Consider the following 24,696-nt stretch of genomic DNA (forward strand, 5'->3'; position numbering starts at 1 on the left):
AACAAAATAAAATAAAATAAAAAACTGCATACTTGCATAATAGTGAAGTAATAAAATGTACCCCAGACACAACTATTGGTACCCTTCACTAATATTTGGCTGCAGAACCATTGGCAAGAATGGCAGCCTCTTATCGTGTCTTATAGCCATCTGGAAGCTTCTTGCACCTGTCCTCTGGTAGTTTCTGCCATTGCTATATGTTTCAAGCTCTTTTAAGTTTGCAGGAGTCCTTTTTGCAAAGTCAGATTTCAGTGCTCTCCATAGGTTTTCAATGGGATTTAGTTCAGGTATCATTGCCAGCCAGTTTAAAACAGTCCATCTTTTCCTTTTCAACCATTCTTCTGTGTTGCTGGATGTCTGCTTTGGGTCGTTGTCCTGCTGAAAGATGCAAGGCCTTCACCTTAAACCTAGTTTTCTTACACTGGGTAACGTGTCTGTCTAAAATGCCTTGGTAATCTTCTGATTTCATCACTCCATTGATATATTCAATGTCTCCAGAAGCAGGGGCAGCAAAGCAGCCCCGCAGCATGATAGAACCTCCACCATGTTTTACTGTAGGTAGGGTGAAAGGTCTTTTCCTTATGGGCTTCATTTCGTCACCTATAAACTGATGCACTGTGTTCCCAAAAAGCTCAACTTTGGTTTCTTCTGTCCATAAAATATTATCCCAGAAAGACTGTGGCTTAGCTATGAAAGTTTTTGCAAACATTAGTTTTGCCTTTTTGTGCCTTTCTTTCAATAGTGGTATCATCCTTGGCCTTCGTCCATGTAGCCCTACTTAGTTCAGTGTGCAGCGTATGATACGACCTGAAACCACCAGTCCAGATTGCTTCAGGTCAGCCTGAAGCTCTTTAGTGGTCTTGTGTGGTGTTTTTATTCTCACAATCCACATCAACTTTCACAGACTTCTCTTACTGAGTTTCTTCTTAGCACCATGTCCTGGAAGCATCTTAACAGGTTTATGACTGAAACGTCTTGATAACATTACGAACTGTTGAAACAGGAATTTCAAGATCTTTGCCAATTGCCTTGTAGCCTTTGGAATTGTTATGTTTTTTGATAATAGCATTTCTGATGCTCTCAGAGAGCTCCCTTGTCTTTACCATTGTGAAAAAGAAACTGGAAAAAAAAGAAACTGCCCCTTTTTATGCAGTAAAACTATCATAAATTGGTTAATTTAAGTAATGTGAACTCTGAAAATTAAGCACAGGTTAGTCTTATTTGTTTTTTTAATTTTGTTTGAGAAACAGATTTAAATTCATGAGAAAGGTACCAATAATTGTGTCAAGCCTACATTTTATGTCTGTATTTTTTATTTTATTATATGAAAGCATTTTTTAAATTGTTGTTGTTCAGTAACTTTGGACATTTTATTAATAATTCTCATTGTACAGAATTTGGCCATCTGCATTTATTTCTGAAGATATTTTAAATTCTGTACTTAAAATTCAGGGATGCCAATAATTTCAACCAGGACTGTACATATTGTTTTTGTACTGGATTGCTCTAGAATGTATAGGTGTAGCAAATTAAGTGGCCAGAGTGTATATTAACCATTTATTAACCAATTATTGTATTGTATACTTTTTTTTGTTATTCCAAATTAGCACTTTGTACTGATAATATGTGTGCTTGGTCTCACCTTTCTATCAAAACAGCATGCAAATGTAGATAAATGTGTGAATACTGAAAACAGTGCACACATTGTCTCATTATTTGGCCAATTCAGAGGTATAACAAACGGGACATTTTAGAAAATACTAAATAAAAATGTTAAAGTATCTGCATATTAAAAAGGCATGAGCAGAATAGCAGAAGCTTGAGAAGGTTTCAGCCAATCAAGGGTCCAAAACAATGAAACTTAAGTCCTCATCTTCATTCTCCTCCTCCTTTAGTCTGTGTGAGAGAGATAAAATTAATGAGTTTATGTCACCAATTTATCCTCACGCAAAAGTAAACACTAAGTGGCATTAATGCAAACAAATAAGTTCAATAATATAGGCATTCAATATGCAAAATAGAGATTATAATGGTGTATGTATTTTACCATGGCACACAGATCCATAGAAGTAAAAGAGAAAAATAAACTTGATGATTTTGTTTATCATGAGGCATGATTGTAATTTTTTAAAGGGAAAGAAAATCAGCTGCGGCAAAAATAAGCCCCATAAAATCACAACTATGCTATGAAAAAACAGAATATAAAGTCTTTTGTCATCTGTTATCATTTTTAATGTATTACAGGTTTGACTGGCCTCGCATAGAAACTCGTTCCTTGCCTCAGGTCCTGCTGTAGATCAGCCTCCTCCTCACACTGTCCAACCAATCCCAACTCTATACGGTTGAGACGCCCGGACTGAAGCCCATATATGGGTTGACTCCTCCCTTTTCTTTTTCTTTTTTTTTTTTTCGTGTTAATAAAAAAAAAAAAAAAAAAAAAAAAAAAAAAAACCAACCCTGCCCACCTCCACTCCAGCCTTACTTACAGGCCTGCACACAAGAACCTTTTAAAACTAATTTAAAGGTGGCTTTTGGTCTGCAAAGAAACCTTAAGACATCCGCAGGTCTCTTGGTGGCACCTGGGCAAAGCTGTGACGGTTTCCTAGGGTGGTGTAGCGGAGAACGGTGGGCTGATCAAAGTTAGTCGCCAAATACAAAAAAATAAAAAAAAATGTCGAGTACTTCGTAGAAACAGATTGGATGATTGAAAACGAAACCGCGGCCTACGGGAGGCTCCGCGGTGACACGCCGGTTCAAACGCTCTGACAAGTTTCACTCACTGTATCAATAGGCAGCGACGCAGTGTAACCTCGTCGTGCGTTATTACCATGCGGCAGCGCATTCTATGTTTCCAGCAGCGCGTTGGCACCAAGGCTCCGCGGACACTGGCGTGAGTCAGGGCAGGCGGAGAGGTACGCCGACGGGCACACGCTCCACTGGATGAATCACACACGCAGAGTGAGTGTGGACGGAGGACAACACACTTAAGAATAAATATGACTTTAATTCTAAATAGTTCCTCCGAGTTTGAGAGGGGGAACAAATTGCGGACGGAATAGTTGAGAAATGGTGACCAAGAGGTCAAGTAATAAAAGTCACACAGGCACACGGGTATATATATATATATATATATATATATATATACACAGGCCCGCATTTATAAGAATCATGTAGACATAGAGCTGGACCATATGGCTGAAATTTTTAAGCCTTAATCGATGAAATTGCTTTACGAAAGGATTTAGCTAATTAGAAGGTTAAGTGGACACACTTTATCGAATACTGTTTGACTTAAACACAGCAGGAAAAAAAATATTCTTTCATTGAGATTTATTGAATCCAAATTATTTTACAAATACTAATTTAGATTTAAAAATAATCAGGCTGTAGCTAAAGTTGTATGGCAGGACAAACTACTAAAAAATGTCAAGTTGTCAAAAGGAGCATACTAATGTACTTGTTTTTGTGTGTGTGTGTTTCCATGTTTGTTCGTGTTTTATCATCACGATGCCCCCTTTTCACCTCGCCACCATCTCCCCGTTACTTCCATACAGCATGTGGTCACAGCTGTGGAGGGGGGGGGGCAGCTATCGGAGAGGCCGGCGGGTCACGGAGCGGTTCAGCGGGTGGTGTGACACACGAGCTTTTCATCCGGGCATAGAGCTGAATACACGGCCGAGGACACGAGTGCGCCCATGAACAGGGCTTTCAGTCGCTGCATTACTAAGGATAAGAGGCCTACGGCCCAGCCCCGTGCTGCGGGACAGGCTGTAGACGCTGACACTGTGAATACAGGCAGAAAAAGAAGCTCTTTATCCAGAATAATAACTGGTTCGGGACGTACAAGAGTATCTCTCGCTCCCACTCACACTCACACACACACACACACACACACACTCACACACTCACTTTTAGCCACTTCCAGGAGGAAGTTGAATTGAATTGACTCATATTCATTCCCTTAAAATTTGTAGTAACTCTATTCATAACCGTGTGGCCACCCCAACTGTGCCTGTAACCTTTAACCAGTGTTTGAGGGTTTTTTGTTTTTTTTTCCAATGGTTAGAAAGAGAGAGACAGAAAGATACAGAGTGAGTTGAAACGTAGTATCAGGGTGACAAGGACTTTCAGTTTCTAATGGCAGATGTGGAACCGAGGCTAAAACTTGTAATATACAACTTGCCCAGCGGCTTCTGCTTCTAGGTAAGCGGGAAAAAAATATATATATATATGAAAACTTGACTGCATGCCATGAAGTCTGAAGAAGACTTTGACTTTGAGACTACCAACGCCCAGTTTCACAAAGATGAGTTTGGGGGCGGCAGCTAAATGATTCATTTCGTGTAATGATACGTTTTCATTAGGACACCACGGCTGACACAAATAGGGCTGTCGTGTAATGATATTACAGCGCAGCGGAGTTCAAAGTCTGACTGTTAGAGGCGGTGGGCAACATAGTGAAAGGCGTCAAAAAGCTCATTATTAAGTTTAGTTTAAAACAAAACAAAATCGGTTTGGGTTTATTTATTATAGAGTATAGAATAACATTTTCTAACATTTTGTACACACACACACACACACACACACACACACATATATATATACTAGATATATATACTCGTCATATCCTAGAAATTATGACAATGCTCAGACGTTGCATCCGCTGCTTCCTCGCGCTCAAGTATGGAGGCCCTGAGCCAACAGGGTTATTGTTGCTTTAAATTTATAAGCCCCTGTCCTTTGTTATACACGATGTCGACGTGTTTCCTTCATTAGACTGCTGATTTAAACTCACATGCAGCCGTTACTGCTGATAAGACAACCGAGATGCATCGTTACTTGAACCATCCAATTGTTTGTGGCCACGAATATTGAGTAAAAAAAAACAAAAACAAAAAACAAAACAAAACCAAAAATCGATTTGTCGATTATGTTCGTTTTGTTTTGGAATAGCAACAAACAAATTATGACTCTTTGTTCTCTTCATAAGAGCCATTGTGCAATATCAGCAGAGGCCTATATTTCAGCTGCTCTATGAGCTCTGTAAAGCCTTTATCACACTGGCTTATAAACCCTGTCATACAGACCAGTTGTATGCATAGTTGTTTTTTTTTCCTGCGACATTTTGTTTTGACTGTGGCGGAGTAACATTCACAGTCTTTTCTCGTATCGTTTTATTGGCGAAACAACGTCTGGCCTACAGGGCTCCACTTCATATTGAGACTAGGCTACTGTAGCCTGTGCGGCAGCAGTTTAGCCTGATTAAAGATGCCCTGGTAGTTTTCCTGCATCAAAGCGCGAATTACTGTACTGAGACACATTTCGAACAAAAAATAAAAAAAAATCTTACAATATAGAATGTACTCACGTGAGCTCAAATACTCGTCGATGTAAATGGCAGTGTCCATCCTCCTGCGAAGGCGCGCGAGCTGCCCGGCGGTGTAACCCTGGCCGTTGGACGTGCGGGGGTTCGCCGTGCGTCCAATCAGCAGGTGGACCACCCTCAGATGGCCCTCGCCGGCGGCCAGGTGCAGCGGCAGGTTGCCGCGCTCGTCCGCCAGGTTCACGTTCGCCCCGTGGCGCATCAGCACGCTCACGGTATCAACGAATCCTTCGCGCGCGGCGTCGTGGGTGACGGTGAGACTGAGGACCGGGTCGCGTACGTCGGGGTTGGCCCCCGCCGCAAGAAGAGCCTCCGCCACGGCGGTACTCCCCAGCTTCACCACCTGCACAACGAAAGATGGAGGAAAAATAAACAGATGAGGAAGAAGAATTGGAGTGTAACGACCGCCCAAAAACATATAGACTAGGCGTGCGGCCTAACTCATATCAGGCTCAGCCTTTCAGGCTACTGTGCATCATTAGGCTACTAGACTGTTAACATTAGTGGACTGGTGCTATAGTAATAACGGCCTATTAACAGTTCGACGTATATTTAAAAAAAACACCAGAGGATAATGTGTTTTTTTTGGGTTTTTTTTACATTTAAACAAAATTAGAGCTGCATATGACATGTGCTTTATAAATCTGATTTATTATTAAGATGAGGAGACTAAAAAGACTCCACTGCAGTGATACGCTTCAGATACCATTCTTCTTCCAATTATTATTATTATTATCATTATAGGGAATAGTAATAATAATATTAGTGTTGGTTTTTCCACTTGCAACGGTGTAAGGCCACAGTGCAGCCTGTAAAAAAAAAAAAAGATCCTGGCAGGTATATTGTGCAACTAAAAGAGTCCCTCAGCCACCATTTCCTCATCACCCCCACCATTTTGTTGCTCCTTTCTCACTCTCCACCATTAACCCTCAAATTTAATTTTGCTTTTCAGCATGCATGTCCTTTATTATAACTATAATAAAATGGGCTCATTCATCATTATATCTTAATACATTCCTAGGGATCAAGTGCAAACTCTATGCTGGAACCACATTAAATTGGGGAACTGGTTGTGGTAAATCTTATTGTTCAATTAAGAAACAGATCAATTCATATGAATCTATATATTTATGATAATCTGACATGAAATTATTAATTACAGCAAAATATAGATTTCAAAACTATTTTGGTAAGCTATTTAGCTATTTTGACTTAAGGTATTTAGAATAGATATGCTACACATACACAGTCTAATCTTCTCTCTGCATTCCTGTCCTCATATTTCTTCATCTGAAAATTATTTATACCTATTTAGACTTTTTACTTTTAAATAGCAATGTACAAAGCCATCTTATTGTGATATATGATAAGGCCTCATATCCTGCACCACAGCTTAACAATATAAGGAAGTCAAACAGGCTGCTTGTCAAATCACAGTGTACAGCTAAATTACAAAGAACACATTTCATGAAAACGAACATTTTACTAGATTCAACTTGACACAAACAAATCTGAAGGAAGACTATACCAACCTGCAATGCAGTTCTCTTGTATGTATTAAATCCATTGACATCTGCTCCATTTTGCAGCAAAAACAATACTTCACATAGGTTTCCATTGGCAGAGGCATTGCAGAGCTTGTCAGTTAGTGACTTGTCAGCCATTCTTGTAAAAAATATAAACAGATAGAAGCCAAGGTTTTGTCAGGCTGTGTGGAAAATTTCTATAATCCAAAATGGTAGGTGCTGGTCTGAGTATATCTCAAAGCACCTCCCTCCCACCCTTACATCATACATGGGCTTGACTTATGCAGTTCTTATTCTGTTACTGTAAAAAATAATTCAAAATGTTTTTTTAAAATGCATTAAAGTAGCCCAATGGCAATGATTTTTGGGGAGTAGGATATATGCACAATGTTTGATTTAGCTCCAAATGTTGTCGTAACACATCATTTCAATAATTCAGTTTCCCTTCAGTGATAACAGGCTGAAAAAAAATATATATATACATATATATATATATATATATATATGATGGATTACTTTGACTTGAATTTTAACTTTCATCCTAGAATATGCAGACGTGCATTTTGCACAATCTTTCTTTGTGACATTGTGGCATTTAAGGTCATAATTACATTGAAAACAAAAACAGAAACATTTTTTTCCCACGTGTTACAGCTCTATCTCGTTGCCCGGACTGTCTTGTGATCAGGTGTTTAGCGGGTATTCTGGGGCAGGTGTTGAAATTAATCGAATGCACTAAGTAGATAAGCCTTATGTGTTTACGTACTTTTCCCCAGATCCCTATTTATGGGAGACCCAGAGAAGCAATGCGTATTTACAATAGGCCTAGATATTTCTCAATTCATAGGATATAACCTACCTGCAGCTATAATAACTTTAGTAACTTAAGCTTAAATTTGTAGGATTGATATTTGGAAAATAAACGAACAAGCAAAAAAAAGAAAAAGAAAAAAAAAACAACGATAACAACATCAACAAAAAAACTTACTCTAAATCAGATTAAAACCATAACACGAGCCTTCCTCCATGCAGCAGGTCAGTAGGTGCCATTCTTTTTTCCCTACCGAGTTGAACGCTGAAAAGCAACACAAAAAAACCCCATCAACAAAAACACACAAATAAACAAATGATCGAATTGATGGTTATATCGACGCATGTTATCAAAAGATGTGATGTCATTCACTGTCAATTCCCGCTCATTTTCAAAATAATATGCCAGAATTTGTCTGTTTTCGGCCACCGTGTTATAATGTCAGCAGTTTGAGGCAGCGGGAGGTTGACAAAGGGATGCCGTAATGCCCATGGGTCGCACGGGCAAGAAATTTCTTTCATTTTCAAACACACTCCTACCGAATGCGACGAATCGCCATGAAGCGCCGTCACTGCCATTTCCGACTGAATTTCTTTCAAACTTTGGCGTCGGCTAAATGTCCAGACACGGGCAAGCTCCTACTGAAATATCCTCACTGACATCGCGGTGACGGTTCATTTGAAAAATGGAAACAGCTGTAAGAAACAGCGTATTTGCCCCAACAGCTAAGCTATGTAAATAATATTTGAAATACTTACCAAAAAAAGACGAGATAGCGTGATTGGATAGAGAAATGATAGATAGGCGGGACGCTGCCTTAACGGAGCTTTGGAAAAGAAACCATGATGCTGTAATACCGCAACGGTGATAAAGGTGCCTGCAGTCATTCCTGCGATACCGAGGTCTTGTTCCCGAGGACGCAGTCACATTGTAGCGTATTGATATAATCACTGTGTACTACTTCATCTTTATTTTCAGTCCATAATTTCCAGTGAAAGAGCAAGAGAGGCTTTTTTTTTTTTTTTTTTTTTTTATAGTGTCACTACAAACACCATCTTTCAGTTTTCTGTCCTCATGCCGCCCTCTAGTGATAAGACTTTATATAGCCTCAAATCTTGGTTTGGTGTCTGATGCAGGGCTGAGGTCAGGTGTATGTTGATATACTGTACACTCGTGAATAAAATTGAAAAAAAAAAAAAAAAAAAACGCGCGACGTTTTGCACAGATGCTGGTAGAGCGCTCGCGAGGATTTGCGCACTTTGACAAGGTTTGAACAGCAAGCGCGCACACTTCAACGGACCATATATTAGTGGTACATACTATATAACTGCCTAAAAAAAGAATAATACGGTCAAATCGGGGCATGCCTGGAGCTCCCAGGTGTAATGGGTCAATGGGTTGATGAGGAAAGCAACATGGTCCGTAATGGCTGTGCGTAAAGACACAGGGATGCTCCAAATGAAATCATTCTGCCCCCAAAAAACGTAATGAGATTTAAACTGGTTCATTGCAAATGTATTGTGTGAGCTCTCATTCCAGTGCTGCATCTATCTCTTACTAGGCCTTAGTCCATTGACCCTGCCTAATCTCTCTCCCGCTACTGCGATGCCCATCATCACAGGCACAGGCTTGACCCTCTCTTGTCTAACTGGGAAGAGTGGTCTTTTTGTTTTTTTTGTTTTGTTTTTTTGTCCCCTTCCCGACAAAAGGTATAGGCTGTTTGTATGCATTTGCATCAGTCATCCAGACTGTCCTCTCTCTTCTGGCCTGCTGGAGCACTGAGTCAGAGGCTCTCGAAAGTGGTGTGGAGACTGGAACAGTTTACTTTAATGAACCGAAAGGTAGCAGAAGGTGTAAGGATGCATATGGGTAACTGTTTTGATTATATGTTTTCCTCTGACCCCCACATCGACGTTATAAACCCTGGAATCCTTTAGGGCGAACTCATATAAATTCCAGGACCTTGTGCTGGAAGTATGTAGTATTCTGGCTCACAGAATATTAAATATTGTACGCCAGTGGTCTACATTTTTCTGCACAGAAGCCGAGACAACTTGAATCTTCAAACTGGGCAGGCGTGTTAAGTACTTTCGAAGCATATTATTATGGGAGAAGGACATAGTTTCGTGGCACGAAGAAGAGAGACGGTCATGTTTATTGCGCTACGGAAAAGTCAACTGTAAGTATAATCTCACGCTTTACGACTGACGTAAAGCGACACTTTACGGCTGACGTAAAGCGACCGCAGCTGCTGTAAAAACTCGATGGACTAGCTGACAATAATGATATGAGATAACTGAATAGTGTAACGTTACTTTACTGATTTTTGTCTCTCTGACGCTGTTAAATCCCGACAAAGTTTATTATTTCCAATTTGCCAACTTCTCACTCGTCGCCACATCTAAGCAAAGTGTTTTATTAATATTCAGTGTCCCTCTGTGAGGCGAGAAAGCGACGAGAGCCAGTGGAAGAAGAATTTGCTTTTAGCCAGTCATTGCCATGGCCTCCGAAAGCGGCGATAGCAACATGGATAGAGAAATGATTCTGGCCGACTTTCAGGTGTGTCTCTTTTCTGTGTCCCAAATATTATGTTCAGTAGTTAGTAATCTGTCTGCTGTTGTTGAATTACCCTGGGTTGCTGTCAACAACAGTTCACACGACCCTACCGCGGTCGTAAACAGCTGAGCTGAGCTGAGCTGAGCTGAGCCGAGCTAACAAACTAACAGCTTGCTAACTGAGTCTCCAGCTCAAGGCATTTGTTAGCTGAAAGCACGCTAACTAGACGACGATAGTCCAAAGCTGCCAGTCTACACAGTGGAATAATTCGTGTTTTTTGCTGGTTTCAGGTCTGCTTGCTTGATACATAACGGTGATCTAGTTGGCTAAAAGGAGAGCTACTGCGCTCGCGTTAACTGTCAACTTGTTTACACATCGCTAGTTGTTGTGTCAGGTTGTCTAATCCTCGTCAGAAACTGTGTCCCTCCAAAATACCACATTCTTAGCCCAATTTGCACGGAGGAGAGTGTATTTTGACAGTGAGAAAAAAGAGGCTACCAAGAATGCTTCCCCTTCAAACTGGCAGTAGTTTAGCGTCCTGCATAGTTGCTTCGGAAGATAGGAAGAGCGTGGATGTGTTATTCATTCAGATGAGGACAGGCCACAATAGATGTGTTGTTTATTTAGACCAGTAACATTAGTTCATAAGGCTCAAACTTGATCAGTTTCAGACTTTCAGCCAGAATTTCTGTCTGTTTACACCTCATTGGAATCATGTGTATGCCAAATTTCTAAAGGAAACACGACATTTCTATAGTTGTGTCCTACATATGTAGGTCCCATACAGTGCTCAAACATCAAGATAATACTTGTAATTTCCTAATGGTTGTATATTGTACCAGAGTTGTGCTGCATGATACGAATGATGTGCACATAACTGAAAGTGAATTAAAATGGACAAACAGTGCTTTCTTGTAAAACATAGTAGTGGTTGAGGTAGCATAACATGCCCTTCAAACTTGTGAGCCACCTAATTTGTAAATTTTTCCTTAAGTTTTATCTTGTGTCTTTATAGCAGTCATTTATAAACAAGAGAAACATGCACTATGTAGATATATAAAACATCTAAAAACATATATGCCTGCAGACACCAAAAACAAACAAGCCACAGACATAGAGACTTAAGACTACTGGCCAAGAAAAATATATACAATACGTATATTGTATTTAAAAACATACACGTACCTACTAAACAGAAGAAGAATTTATCACTGTGTGTTTAGAAAAGAGAGGCGCAAATGCACTTGTTTCTTTTTTGTAAGCAGTTTAAACCATCATCACTTTAAAGGTAAAAAATTAGATTCTTTCTTCAGGGGGTGATTTCAACAGGGCATAATGCTCCTGGTTTTGTTGATCACTTTTTACTTAAAGGTGAAATGAATATGACAATGTTTGCCAAGTATTTTACTACTGTTTTACAAGAAAGAGGTTGTAAACAATGAGATTAAACAGAGCAAGAGCACCAATTCTTTAGACTTGTAAAACATGACAACTTTATTATCTACAATTTAAACATTTAGTCTTTGCATGAAATAGAGTCTCTTTGTCCTTTTTACAGATTTACCCTGTCAACAGTTCTCAGTTATCATTGAAATTGTCCATGGTGTCATTACTTTAACCTTTGATTGTGGTGGACAGAAGGGTAACATTGCACCTGCTCCTAAATAAAGTAATCATATTCTTGGTTTTACTGGTGTTTAGAGTCACTAAATATTCATCACAAGAGTAAATAAAGTCATCCTTAACAGGTTAATAGTCCTGTACCCTCCACTTAAAATAAACCTAGCTCAGCGGTGTCATCTGCATACTTCAGGATATGCCTGTATCTCTGCTGGCTTCTAAAGTTCAGGAAAACCAGTGGGAAAGCAGCAAGTGTCTAAAAATACCATTTACTCAGACACCCTGCGTTCTCCCTGACAAACTATCCATAATCTAACGAATAATATTAGCAGAGCAGTTGCATCATCAACCCCTAAATCTGTCCCTTAGCCAAACTGCATTTTGTCTTATTGGAACCTTTGCCCAGCTTCTCATTCTTAAAGAAGTCAAGGTTACTACTCTAAATGCATGCAACCACTTGGGTGTTTTTATCTTTGGCACAAGTACAAATAAATACTGTTTCCACAAGGTTGGAACCAAATAGCAGAAGACAGCGCTCAACTGCTCTGTGCAATATTTAAGCAATTTTTCTGAAGGTTTATCTTGCTCTGGGTCTTTTAGCACCTGCATGAGGGATAACAGCTTTTTAACGCTGCTGATGTCAAAGCTCCAATTTATTGTCATGCTGGTTATGTGTCACTTTATGAAAGAGTGTTTTGCTACCTGAGATCATGTGTTTTGATTCTGTGTCAGCTACATTAAAGAAGGACATGGTGCCTTTGGCTTTTGATCCTTTGCCCTAGTTTACAATTCAAGTAGAATACAAAGAGCTGAATCTAAGATATCATCAAAGCTATAATTGGAATTGTGTATCTTGACTCGCTTTGTAGTATTTTAATCCTTTTATACTATAAAGAACATACTTTGTTTAGATTGCTTTGAGATTTCAAGGTAACATTTTGTACATAATACAACTTCCAGCAGCTCAAAACTGCTACTTACTCCTGCTTGTATCTGGGGAAATTGGTGGCCTTCTTTTGATCAAGAAAACAATAAGTGGCTGTCGTCATTTTGAGTGGCAACAATTAAAATATTGTTTTTATGGGTAGAAGCATAGTAGTTCAAATGTTATTGTTGATTTAATTCCTTTTCCTTTGTTTTGTCATGAAATGTAGTTTTTATGTAGAGGCGAATCACAATGTTTCATATAACAAACGGCAGCAGATTCTCATACGGTGCATTTCTCTCCTGTAATTCCTTTTTCTTTGTTTTTTCTCTCTCAGGCTTGCACTGGAATTGACAACATTGCAGAGGCAATCACTCTGTTAGAGCTTAATAACTGGGATTTAGTGGTAAGTTCATTATCTGTAGGCTTTGGACTTTGCTCTTTGACAGACAGGCTTAGTCCATTCAGAGTGCAAATTGAAGAGGGCAGTTCGCATCCAATAACACAATGTATAATTTAGTATTGGCCACATTTTTTCTTAATTTTACCCAGGATGTTTTGTTAAGCAGGCAGCATTTCGACAGGACTGTCTCTACTGCGGTGATTTTGAGATTGAGTGTGTCCTGAGAGGTGTGGTAGGGTGAATGTTGATTTCAGAGACGCTGTAAGAAAGAATGAATCCTGACAGGTTTGTATTAAGTCCTGATGAGTCTGAAAAACAAGGAGCCCTTTACTGCGAAGTGTATACTGGAGGGGGTCAATCTATATTTAAACTGACGCTGGCAGGAGTTCAAAGCAGCAGCAGCAGCAGCAGCAGCAGCAGCAGCAGCAGCAGTAGTAGTAGTCCAAGCAGTGACAGGACAGACAGTGGGGCCTGGATGCACTGCGCCTGTAAATCTGATGACTTGCAGTTCTTCTGCAGTAGCTGCTAGGTTTTGTAAACATTGACAAAACAAATTTGCGTGTGTGTGTGTGTGTGTGTGTGTGTGTGTGTGTGTGTGTGTGTGTGTGTGTGTGTGTGTGTGTGTGTGTGTGTGTGTGTGTGTGTGTGTGTGTGTGTGTGTGTGTGTGTTTGTGTGTGGGTGCGCGTGTGTGCGTGTGTGTGCGTGCGTCCGTGTGTGCGTGTGTATGGGGAGTGGGATGGTATGGTCTAAAAACAATTGATACATTCATTAATTATCACATTTACTCATTTTGCTCTTTTCCACTGAATGTTAAAGTTTTATTTAAAAAACAAAAAACAAAAAAAACTTTAGGCACTTTAGGCAAGGTGGCTCAAAGTAAAAATATGCAAAATAAAAGTAACATAACATCCAAAGAGCTCCTGGCATGGCACTCTAACAGCTACTTCCTCTACAAATAAAGCAACAGACTTAAAGCAGCAAATTTTTGTTTACTTTACCTATTTTTTACTTTCTCTTTATGTGCTACTGTAAACACATATCTTTTATAATCCAAGATGACTACACCCTCTTTTCTCTGTAAACGAGGTAACTATAAACTTCTTACAGGCATGTTTTGAATCTACAGTTAGGGGTTTGATACTCAAAGGTTAGAATTTTGTTACTCTAAATTGTTATCTTAGCAACAGTTTTGTGAAAGGTAAAATAATTTATTTAACTTTAAGTACCTTATGTAGCCTATACACAAACCTGCTTGTACAACACAATGACATTGTGGCTTTTAAAAGCCACATGCCTTCTTCACAGTAGACATGAACTTGTCATAGTAGGAAAAGCACAGGTGTTACTGATAACATCAACAATGGCTCTTTTCTATTTACGTGTCCTAGTAAGCCGAGTGACAGCGAGGCAGCATGCACCATACCAGGACCCTGAAACTGAAGGAGCTAAATGGAATTCAGCCATCATCAACTGTATTGTTTAGACCAGCGCTTTTCCTACTGTGACATGTCAAAATGTCATCCATGAAAAAGTCCTGTCCTCTCCTTTTTAAATTTACATATAGCCTTGTACGCTGATAATCAGTAGAAGAAATGGGATATAAACTATGAAAAACACTGATTAATAACATAGAATACACACGGGATTATTTAAGTGGAATTGAGGAACTCAAGGACTTTTCTTAACTCAAAACAAACATTAGAAAAAAAAAAAAAAAGCAAAAGGTCAGGCACAACTAAATCGAAACTTGGAATGATCAGTTACCAGACTCCTGTTCAGTACTACAATGGACTATGTTTCGTCCTGATAACCGCCATCACCACAATTTGTGGCACGATACCAACAAGGAATGTGTGGCTTCTTGGTAAACTGATCATGCAGACATCAGTGTTTCCTATACAGTCAAGACAGGAAGTATTTGGACAGTTACACAATTTCGTTCTTCAGGCTCTGAGCTTCAGCACATTCAATTTGAAATAAAGTAATGGATACTTCAATAAAGTGCCATGTCTCAGCTTTCACTTGAGTAGGTTTACACCAATATAGAAAGAACTGTGCGGGAGACAAACAGTAAGTGGCCAAACATAATGACTGGATGCTGCGTTAGAGGTCAGCCCTGAAGTGTTTAGTGAGATTGAGATCATTGCGGTGGCCATCTCATTCATTTCATTGCACCTTAATGTGTCTTGAACCTTTCTGAACAATTCTTGCAGAATGACAAGTAGCATTATCTTGTTGAAGGTATTCATCCAGTCTCTCATTGGGTACAGAGTATGAACACTTTGTTAGTATGTTTTTCAGTCTTAATGTAAGACCTTCAGATTTATTTTTTGCCATTACATATTTCCTTCCTTCAATACAAAAATAAAAGGGGATATGATTAGACCAGCACATAACAACTAACTTTAGCTTTCTTGTTTTGCAGTGAGGGATACTGAGTGTTTGAGGGAATCAGTTGTCCATTCAAACAAAAGCTTAATTGGTTAACTTAACCAACTAATTGGTTAACTTAACCAATTAATTTAACATTTGATGTTATTTGTTTAAGTATTTTTTATGATTGTGGTGAAAATGTACTTGAAAATATAGCTTCATTCTTTTTGACAAAGTATTTAGCAAGTTTAGAACCTAAAGTAGTCCTTGTCTTATTTTTAGGGCATGATGAACAACTGATTCGCATGTAGCTTATGCAACAAGTACTTGTCAGTTATAATGTTGTATCACACAATCAACACATGCTTCACAGAGATGTGCCTTTATATACACAAAAAGCTTTCCATGACCACATTTATTGGCAGTCTGGAAATGTATTGTGATTCTCTTAGTTACTGTCAAGATATATTTATTAACAAGATATACTAGGATATCTGCTGGTCTCTTTGAAGCATGGCTTTAACAGTTAAAGATGGGATAGGTTTAACTTTACAGAGCAGCGTCAACTAGTTTCAGTCGCAAAGAGATGGTCAGTGATGCAATGCAGCAACTAAAACAAGAAAATGGCATTATAATGTGTTGTATAATTTACTTCCAATTTTTATTACAGGCAGCCATCAATGGAGTGATACCACAGGAGAATGGGATCTTACAAAGGTAATAACCATGTTGCCCCACCTTAACTGTAAATCAGATAAAATGTGCCAGTTGACCTTACAACACTGAACGAATACTGCCTGAGATCACGCATATTATTTGTGACATTTCAAAGCACTTTTGTTATTTCTGTTGTCAAATGACAGAGTAAAGAAAGTATGAGAAAATGCCAATGAGATATGTGAATAGTTGGTTTAGAAGTGGGTATATAAACCACTGAGGAATATCTGCCTGACATATGTGAAACTAGTGTGCATCATTTACCAATTGAATTAGCGTGTAAAGCAAATTTCAATGTGAAACCAAAGCCTTATTGTATTAGTTGAACTCTTGACCTCAGTGATGAACCGCAAGTGTGAACGTGGAGGTTCAGTGTCTGTCTTAATGCTTCCATTAACTTGTAACTAACTTGTACCTAAGTACCTAACAGTGGGTTCAGTTTGTATACCACTTGAATAGGAAAAAACTGATTATAATATTTTTTTCTCTATCAACTACTTCCATGATTAAATAAAATTTTTTAAATCTTTAAGTAAGTTTTATTTAATAGAAATATGTCTATATAAATACATAACCGGCAAATAACACTACCTTAGATGCTACTGAGTTGGAGGTTATTGCTGCTGCTATGGTTTCTATGCTGCTGTTTAACAGAGGAACAACACAAAAGACACTGCAACTGCAAGGAAAGTTTCTGCCAAGTGTAGAGTCGTACACAGTTTCGGAATAGAAAAGGTTTCTTTAAGAGGCTTTGTGGCCTCCACTTTCCTTCAACGGTTAGTTGACACTCATGAATACAGTGAGCTGATCTGAACCCACTCAAACTGGAGACGTTCTGTTAAACCGCTTTATTTTGTGTACACACTTGTGTGCATGTGTGCGCATGCATGCATGTGCATTAGTGTGGTTCAAGCCCTTGGGCCATGAGAATATTGCTGGTCTTTCTCAAGGGCACACATTGCTATGAATGGAGGCTGGCTGGCAGTGTGACCAGCAGCCAGCACATTTACTAAGTGGCTGGCACTGGTATGAGTAGGCTGGCATTGCCCAGTAAACAGACTCTGATGACGTGACCTGAGATGGGGCCAGTTGGAGGCTACGCCAATGCTCTTGTCTAAAATGCATTTCCCTCTTCCCTTGTGTCCTCTTTAGTAAGAAGGATAAAAAAATAAAGGAAGCTTGCCTTGTTAGTCAGTAACCAAAATCCCTCAGGCCATCAAAACATTACCTGATAGAATTTAAGAAAAAAGCTGAATCCTCTGTTGAACTCAGTCTCCGGTCTAGACAGTTTGTTCGTGGGCAGAGAGCTCAACAGTTTTGTCTGTTTTAGGACACCTCCTGGACTGCACAGGAAAACAGTGCCATCTAGATGTAGGGCAGCTTAGAACTGGGCCCAAACAGCAACAACGGACAATTTAACGGCCATCAGTGCTACTGTGCCAAGTTTAGGTGAAAGTGCACTCAGGACCCGTTTTACTTGTTTGTGAGAGCTTTCGCTTTAAACTAGTTTTTTTTTTCTCAAGAATCCTCTTGGCAAGATCTCTCATGTTTCTCCTTTTGCTGTTTTAGAGTAAAATCTGCTGCTACTTCAGCTGTCTCATTTGAATATCATGCCTTTCTCCCTATCTCCTCACAATACATTTGTGACATTGTTGCATTGGCATATCAATCTGGTTCACCTTCGTGGTAGTTTTATTTTTTGCCCAATAAAATTTCAGTAGCCCTCTGCAAATACTGCCATGTCAATTAAATATTCCACATATTTACATGAACTCATGGTATGCCTTACTTCCTTTTTCAGTATTTTGCCATCTGTGACGTCTCAAGCATTCGAATGGTTGTCAGATGCTTTCATCTCACAAAGAGGGTTTAATGTGCTTTTTTGCATCGATTGACTCATATGCATGGGTTTAAATCGGATAACTTAAAGCCTGTGTGACTCATCCACCCTCGAAACACACTCTATTTTATGTTTTTCATTATCTCAGAATTAGTTAGTGTTGCGTGACTTCAGTATATAATTATTAGATATTGGCTTAATTTTTTTAGTTTCAGTAGCTCTTCTACTTGTCCAGTTATAATTTTAGGAAAGATTTGGATCTTCAAATAATTGTTTTGTTGCTAAATTCTGTTTGTTACTGAAGTGGCTGGTGGAGGAGACAGTTATAATGTGCTACCATTTGGTTGGGTTAATTTCCCACCCTTTTGAACCGATCTGTATGTGGAGGTTTTGTGGCTGTTGACAGTCGACCTACGCCTCAGGACAGTGGCCTTTCTAATGTGGTGGGCCAAATAAAATACAGCCTTTGTTACAAAGCCTGAGTCTGGCACCCAGTTCTTGCAAGACAGTTGCTGCTTAGACTTCAGTGAACAAAGGGCACACTTTCTTCATGGTCAGAAGAAAAAAGAAATTATTTACTGTGTTGTGTGAAAGATGGATCATACAGTGAGCAAGGAACAACGAGATAAGAAGCTGATGTTATAAGGGAAAGAATTTTATTGTCATTTTTATTTGTCTTGTTTCTGAGAGCATCTTTTATGTTTCTTCTAACTGTCCACTTCTTTCTTTCCTTTATGATCTTCAATGAAAAACCTTGAAATTTTAAGATATTGAATGAAGAATGAGTGCTCAATCCTTCAGGCCATCAATGACCGTTTCACTTCTGTACAGTAACTTTTCCAGCGAGGCGAGCCAGGCCAGCATGTTCGGACCTCCTAACCAATCAGAAGCAGCCGATGCAGCAGCAGGAGGTGCAGTTCCTCCCCCGTCCTCTTCATCTTCATCCTCCTCTCCCCCATCGTCCTCAGCTTCAGCTTTTTGCCCCATCAACCCCTCCTCTCGACACATTGTAGAGCGTCAGCCCCGGATGCTCAACTTCAGGGTGGAGTACCGGCAGCGCTCTGTAGAGCTGGTACTGGAAGAAGGCAGCACAGTCGGTGAGCACCATACATGTACACACTAATAGACATACTATGTATAATACTCATTATATATCCTCCATTTTGTGAATAAATGTTATAATTATAATTTTTATAATCTAATTGTAAGCATAATTTTTCCTCTGCATAAATCTAATTTACAGGAGAAATCAAACAAATCCTTGAGACAGAGCTTGGGGTTCCATTGTCCAAAATGCAGCTGAAGGGATGGAAGAGTGGAGATGTATCTGATAGTGTGAGTTATTAGACCTCATAAATGTTTGTCACAAACAAGCCAATCAAAAAAGACAATTGGACCATTAAGAAAAGAAAAACAGCAGAGGTGATATGAGCTAAACCAGCGCTCTTTTATATTTTTTTTCTTTTGTTTATGCAATTTGACAGTGTTTTGTGTCTTAATATAAATAAATGTTATTATTTTTAAATTTCAATTTTTAGTTTATACCATACAATTTGTGTTATTTTCCTGCCCTGCCTGTGCACAGTTACCATGTTATACTGTTTGTTTCCATTTTTCAGGTACAGATCAAATTCTTTGTAGCATCAGAACATAGCATACATGAATTAGTTTTCACACTGTTATCGAAAACATCCTATAAAACCACAAGTGTGTTCATATTAAACATTTGTGGCCACAATGTTATCATAACACTGGCCCTAGTTAGTTTGCTCAGTTTACCAAGCTGTCCTGCACATCAGCCTGCTGCCTATCCCACAATCAGTAAAACTATTTGATGTTCCTGAAAACAATATTTCCTGTTCTAACCAAGTAATGCAGAATAAGAGGCTCCCCTCAGGAGATGCTAACGTTTTTACAGTTGTACAAGTGTTCATTTAGATGTAGTAAACACAAATGTATGCCCTCAACAAATCATTATCTCCACAGCCATAAATCTTTTTGTTGAACTGAACCATTTTGAAGATGTATGTGTGTGTGCATCTGTGTGTAAAATCAGACGGTGCTGAGAAGTTTACACCTGCCCAAGAACAACAGCCTGTATGTCCTGACCCCAGACATCGCCTCTACTGCCAGCACCAGCAAAAACAGGTATCAATTCCAGCACTCTCTATTTTTCTCATAATAAGTCCTCATCCTTTCCTCATCCTGTTGCACATACATACCCTAAGAAACACTACTTGTACTGGCATGTGTAGCATGTAATAGTGAACACCAGGTGGCGGTCTGTATCCAGTTATGGAGAAGTTGCCTGCAGAATCAAGCCAGCAAATTCCATTTCATTGGTATATTAAGAAACAATCGACCTGCAGCTGCACATTCATTTTATCGCATCCACTGTGATATTGTGAGAGGAGTGTCTACTGCTGCAATCTCTGTGTGTTGTGTAAATAATAATTTTCTCTCCCATCTTTGTATCTTTAAGCCAGACATTGTTGCTTGCTGAAAGTTTTTTTTTTGCATCTTATTCTTCAGAGTGTGTATATGATATCTAGACTTCATATCTACTATGTGCTCCTTTTTTTTAAAAACCCACCAGTCTGTCCCATTAGTGATAATACCCCTTGACAACAGAGATTTGTTGAGAAAGCTTAATTAGTCCAGTGTTCACCATCCAGAGGTTGTTCTATTCATCTCAGTATAATAGAAACCTTTCCTTGTGAAATGTCAGGCAGCTCAATGTCAAGTCATAGCAGTAATACAATCACAGGCAGCAGCTGAATGTGTGATTGTCCTTTCATCAGTGTCAGGTTAACATTGTCCAAAGAAGTCGTATTTCTCCCTTCATTTCACCTGATTATTGTAGTGTGACCAGGAACCTTTTTATTTTTAATTTTGAGTTAAGGGCATTGGACTAGTAAAAATAAATATGTGTGAGGGTCCATACTTCTGCACATAAGAGATTTTGTATTTGTGTGCAAATATGTTTGGGTTTTTTTTTGTTGCGCATGTTTCTTGCAATATATATACGGTTGGAGAGCTTGTGAGGACGTACCGTTCCAGTCCTGTAATTATTAAAGAAATGGCTCATATTTTTAGAAGCCTGTGCTGCTCATCCCTAATCAGCCTCACTCTGACGACAATAATATTTATGAATGGGGGGAAAAGAAAGATCAAATTAACAGAGAATTGCATTTTTTTTTTACAGTCGCAAGCGCTGCTTTTAAACAGTTGAATTATGTATTCTTAATATTAGTAAATATTGCTGAAAGTGATGTTTCATGACACATTTGTGAGATGTTGTTTCAAATCCAGTTTACCTGCATTAAAGATAAGAACCAAAGGCTAACTAGAGCCTCTGGCCTACTTCTCAAACAAAGCATTACCATTAGCATCAACCTTTTAAAATTTAAACATCAGGGGGGCTTTTCTTAAAATAATCTCAAAGATCTTCTTTAATGTATTAGTAGTTACTTGTCAGCAACATGATTATTAAAAAACAGCTGTCAATCTAAACCTTAAATAAAAAAAATTTAATAATTAAAAAAAAAAAAAAATCTACCTCTGTTTAGGATAGTTGTGAAGTAAGGACACCCTGGGAAATTTTTCAGTATAAAATTCTGTGTTCCAGTTTTACTATGTCAATAAATAGTTTAAGTTTAATGAAATTGCACATCATTAAAAAAATACAGACAGGATCATAATAATGGATCTTTTGAAAATGATCAATAGTACTTCTCTCAGATACATAGCCTTGATTAGAGAAAGTTGTTTATAATGTCACATATAATGGCCTAAGTTTGTTTGTTGACAGTGGATTCAAAATAAAAATTGCACTGTAGCTCTCAGCACATTTCTTCATGTTAGCAGCCAGGCTAGCGTCCACATGTCACCAGCACACTTGTAAAAGAAGTCAGCTGGCGGCCTGCCGCTTTGTCTGCTAGTTAGGCTAAGTGGTAGTTATATTGTATTGGCAGCTAATGGCCCTCATCTCTCCATTCTTCCCTCCCTCGCTCTCTCTTCTCTGCCTCTCCTCGTCTTTTCCTTGTCTTCTCACTCCCCCAATAACTGCTGTGTCTTTTTAGCAGCACCGTTGCCATTTCTCCAAGTGTTATCGATATCATTTTGGGTGTCAGGAGCTCATTATTCTGTGTCACCTATTTTGCTGGAGGACAGTTGGGGCTGAATGGAGTGGGTGGGCTTCAGTGTGTATGCACATGCATTTGTGTATAAATGTGTGTGTGTGTGTGTGTGTGTGTGTGTGTGTGTGTGTGTATGGTGACCCTGCTGTCATACTTGGAGAGGATAGGTGACAGATAACAGATTGTTGGGGATTTTTTTGGGAGGGGGGGCAGTCCCCTGTAGTGGGACCAGACAAGCTGTTAGCCTGCAGTAAAAATAAACTGTGGTCACACCATATATCCACGGTACGTGCAATTTACTTTTCAGTGTGTTCAAATTTGTTGCAGTAGACAGAGCTCAGTGCCAGTAAAGGTCTCAAAATTTTGCAGGTAGGGAAGCACACATTATCACCGCCATAGCAATTCAGGGTACTAATGTGTTATGATGAAATGAATTATCTTATCTGGTACCACTACCTACATCTGCACAGTTATTGATGAACCGATTGATCCTCCTACAAACCACAGATATTTCATTTTTACAGTATGTTAACATTTCCCATTCTCACTATTGGTAGAGTAGAGTCTTTTACGCACTTTGTCTCTATCTGTTTACTCTTCACCATCAGAAAGCTCCATTATTTGGGTTGCGTACAGCTGATTTTAAAAAACAAAACAAAGTAAATACACTTTTAAAATTACACAATTACTTTACACCAGGTTTGTTTTACTCTTTGGAATCTGTAAATTCCCAACTTTGGTCACTTGTAGTGGTATCATCAATAGACAGCTTGCATGATGTTATAATTCAAAAAGACATAATGTTGCTTTATGTCAGTTTATGATTAATTGTGCATAATCTACATATTTAACAGAGCACAGGTTATAGTGGTGAAGATCAGTATTTAGGGGTGAAATGGCATTGTAGGAACATGACATGACTGTAATTCTGTGTTATGAAACTAAGAATAACATCTAAAAGGGTAGAAAAATGTGTATTTATTTTCTCAGTAAAAATTGTGTTTTGGTAACTAATGCTTTTGTCCAAGAATTTAACCAATATTCTCAGATAACCTCAAATTATATATTTAGAATGAGGTTATTAAACCTATTTTTATCTCCTAGACTATATTTGCTAGTTTGTAGTTGTAGTCTAAAAAGACAGTTATCCACCTAAATTTAATTTCACAATGTTTATTTGCTTCAAATTGTTGCTGAGTAAAAATGCAAATGTCCCCTAAATGGTAATATCCCTGGCAATTACTTTGTAGAGCTTGGCTCTTACAGTACACACACCTAAACCAAACTGACTGATTAAATAGTGCTGCACCGTCATTATGATCCCGTTGAGTAAACTCCTCTTAGTTTTCTTGTTTGATTAGAAATAAATCTTGAGGCTTTGAGAGATTTTACTTCGAGCACCAATCCATCTCAGGTAGTTATTTAGTTAGCAATGTGATTTGCAGTTAGTACTGCAGTGTTAAAGCCCGGTCTGAGGAAGGTTTTTCTCCGTAGCTTTCTTGATGACTGGCTGTGAATACAAGAGGGTGTTGAGGAGGAGCTAATCTCCTGCATAAATGATGAAGGCCTGATGAATATTTCAATGGAACCTGTTTCCTTCCTCGTTTATTCTCCGCTTCAGCTCTCAGCAAACATGTTTGCCAATGAAAGGTTATTTTAATTTGAACTCTTGAAGAAATTTCAAATTTCAAAAATGATTCATTAGGTCTTGTATGTTTTTATTGCGGCCTCCTGTCCCCCCACCTGTCCCTCTGTGTGTCAGCTGTCCAATAGCAGATACACAGATGCTTCTGGGAGATAGCTAACTAGTTAGCTAAAGCAACCCTGATGGGGTGTATCTAACGGTTAGCATGCTGATTAACTTTGGGACAAGATGGCTGACCAAAACCGAGCAGAGCCAGAACGGTTTCGCATCCTCCTGCTTTGTTGTGGATGCAAAACGTGGAGGAGGTAAGGCGTGTGTTTGCTTCATGACCTCCTCTGTACATATTAGATGCAAGATGATCAGTCAGCATGTACTCTCCGGGTCAGTTTGTTTTAATGTGTTTACGTGTGTCTCTAAGCAGTTGAAACACACATTATGGTAGTGAGTATGCATGAGTGGGTGAGAAGTTGGGGAGAATATCTATGTGACAGAGTGTGTGTGTGTGTGTGTGTGTGTGTGTGTATGGGTATTTGTGTTTTACAGGCACATGTCACATTGTGTGTGTGTGCGCGTGCATCTCGTTGTCTGGCAGTGCTACTTTAATAAGGTCTAGAGTCTGCTCTGTGCCGCGGGGACTGACAGCTTAGGCGATGGGCTTACCTCAGAATGAAACCAATCTGTTTAGCCTGCTCTTCTCCCCTGCAAAACGCTCAATTTTCTCTGTCCATAAAGTTATGACATTTTCCTCCTGGCACCC

General features: G+C 39.0%; 2 protein-coding genes across 3 annotated transcripts in view; one reads left to right on the forward strand and one right to left on the reverse strand.

The window, feature by feature from the left end:
• Positions 1–1,509: 1,509 nt before the first annotated feature.
• Positions 1,510–7,051, reverse strand: cdkn2c (cyclin-dependent kinase inhibitor 2C (p18, inhibits CDK4)). The gene is made up of 3 exons (XM_040129381.1): positions 6,916–7,051; positions 5,369–5,726; positions 1,510–1,896 (listed from the first exon to the last, which is right to left on the reverse strand). Exons 1-3 carry the CDS (start codon positions 7,045–7,047, stop codon positions 1,892–1,894), a joined length of 495 nt encoding a protein of 164 aa, XP_039985315.1. The 5' UTR covers positions 7,048–7,051; the 3' UTR covers positions 1,510–1,891.
• A 2,863-nt stretch (positions 7,052–9,914) lies between these two features.
• faf1 (Fas (TNFRSF6) associated factor 1) overlaps positions 9,915–24,696 on the forward strand; it is a 63,342-nt gene continuing 48,560 nt past the window's right edge. The window contains exons 1-7 of one of the 2 annotated variants that reach the window (XM_040129410.1): positions 9,915–10,025; positions 10,150–10,279; positions 13,159–13,227; positions 16,269–16,315; positions 18,987–19,252; positions 19,399–19,490; positions 20,212–20,303. In XM_040129410.1, coding sequence (XP_039985344.1) covers positions 10,220–10,279; positions 13,159–13,227; positions 16,269–16,315; positions 18,987–19,252; positions 19,399–19,490; positions 20,212–20,303 — 626 coding nt within the window. In that variant the 5' untranslated portion in view covers positions 9,915–10,025; positions 10,150–10,219. Of the gene's footprint in view, positions 10,280–13,158; positions 13,228–16,268; positions 16,316–18,986; positions 19,253–19,398; positions 19,491–20,211; positions 20,304–24,696 lie in introns of both variants that reach the window. The other variant, XM_040129409.1, reaches the window with a different exon arrangement.

The sequence above is a fragment of the Xiphias gladius genome, chromosome 6, assembly GCF_016859285.1.
Source record: "Xiphias gladius isolate SHS-SW01 ecotype Sanya breed wild chromosome 6, ASM1685928v1, whole genome shotgun sequence".
Lineage (NCBI taxonomy): Eukaryota > Metazoa > Chordata > Actinopteri > Istiophoriformes > Xiphiidae > Xiphias > Xiphias gladius.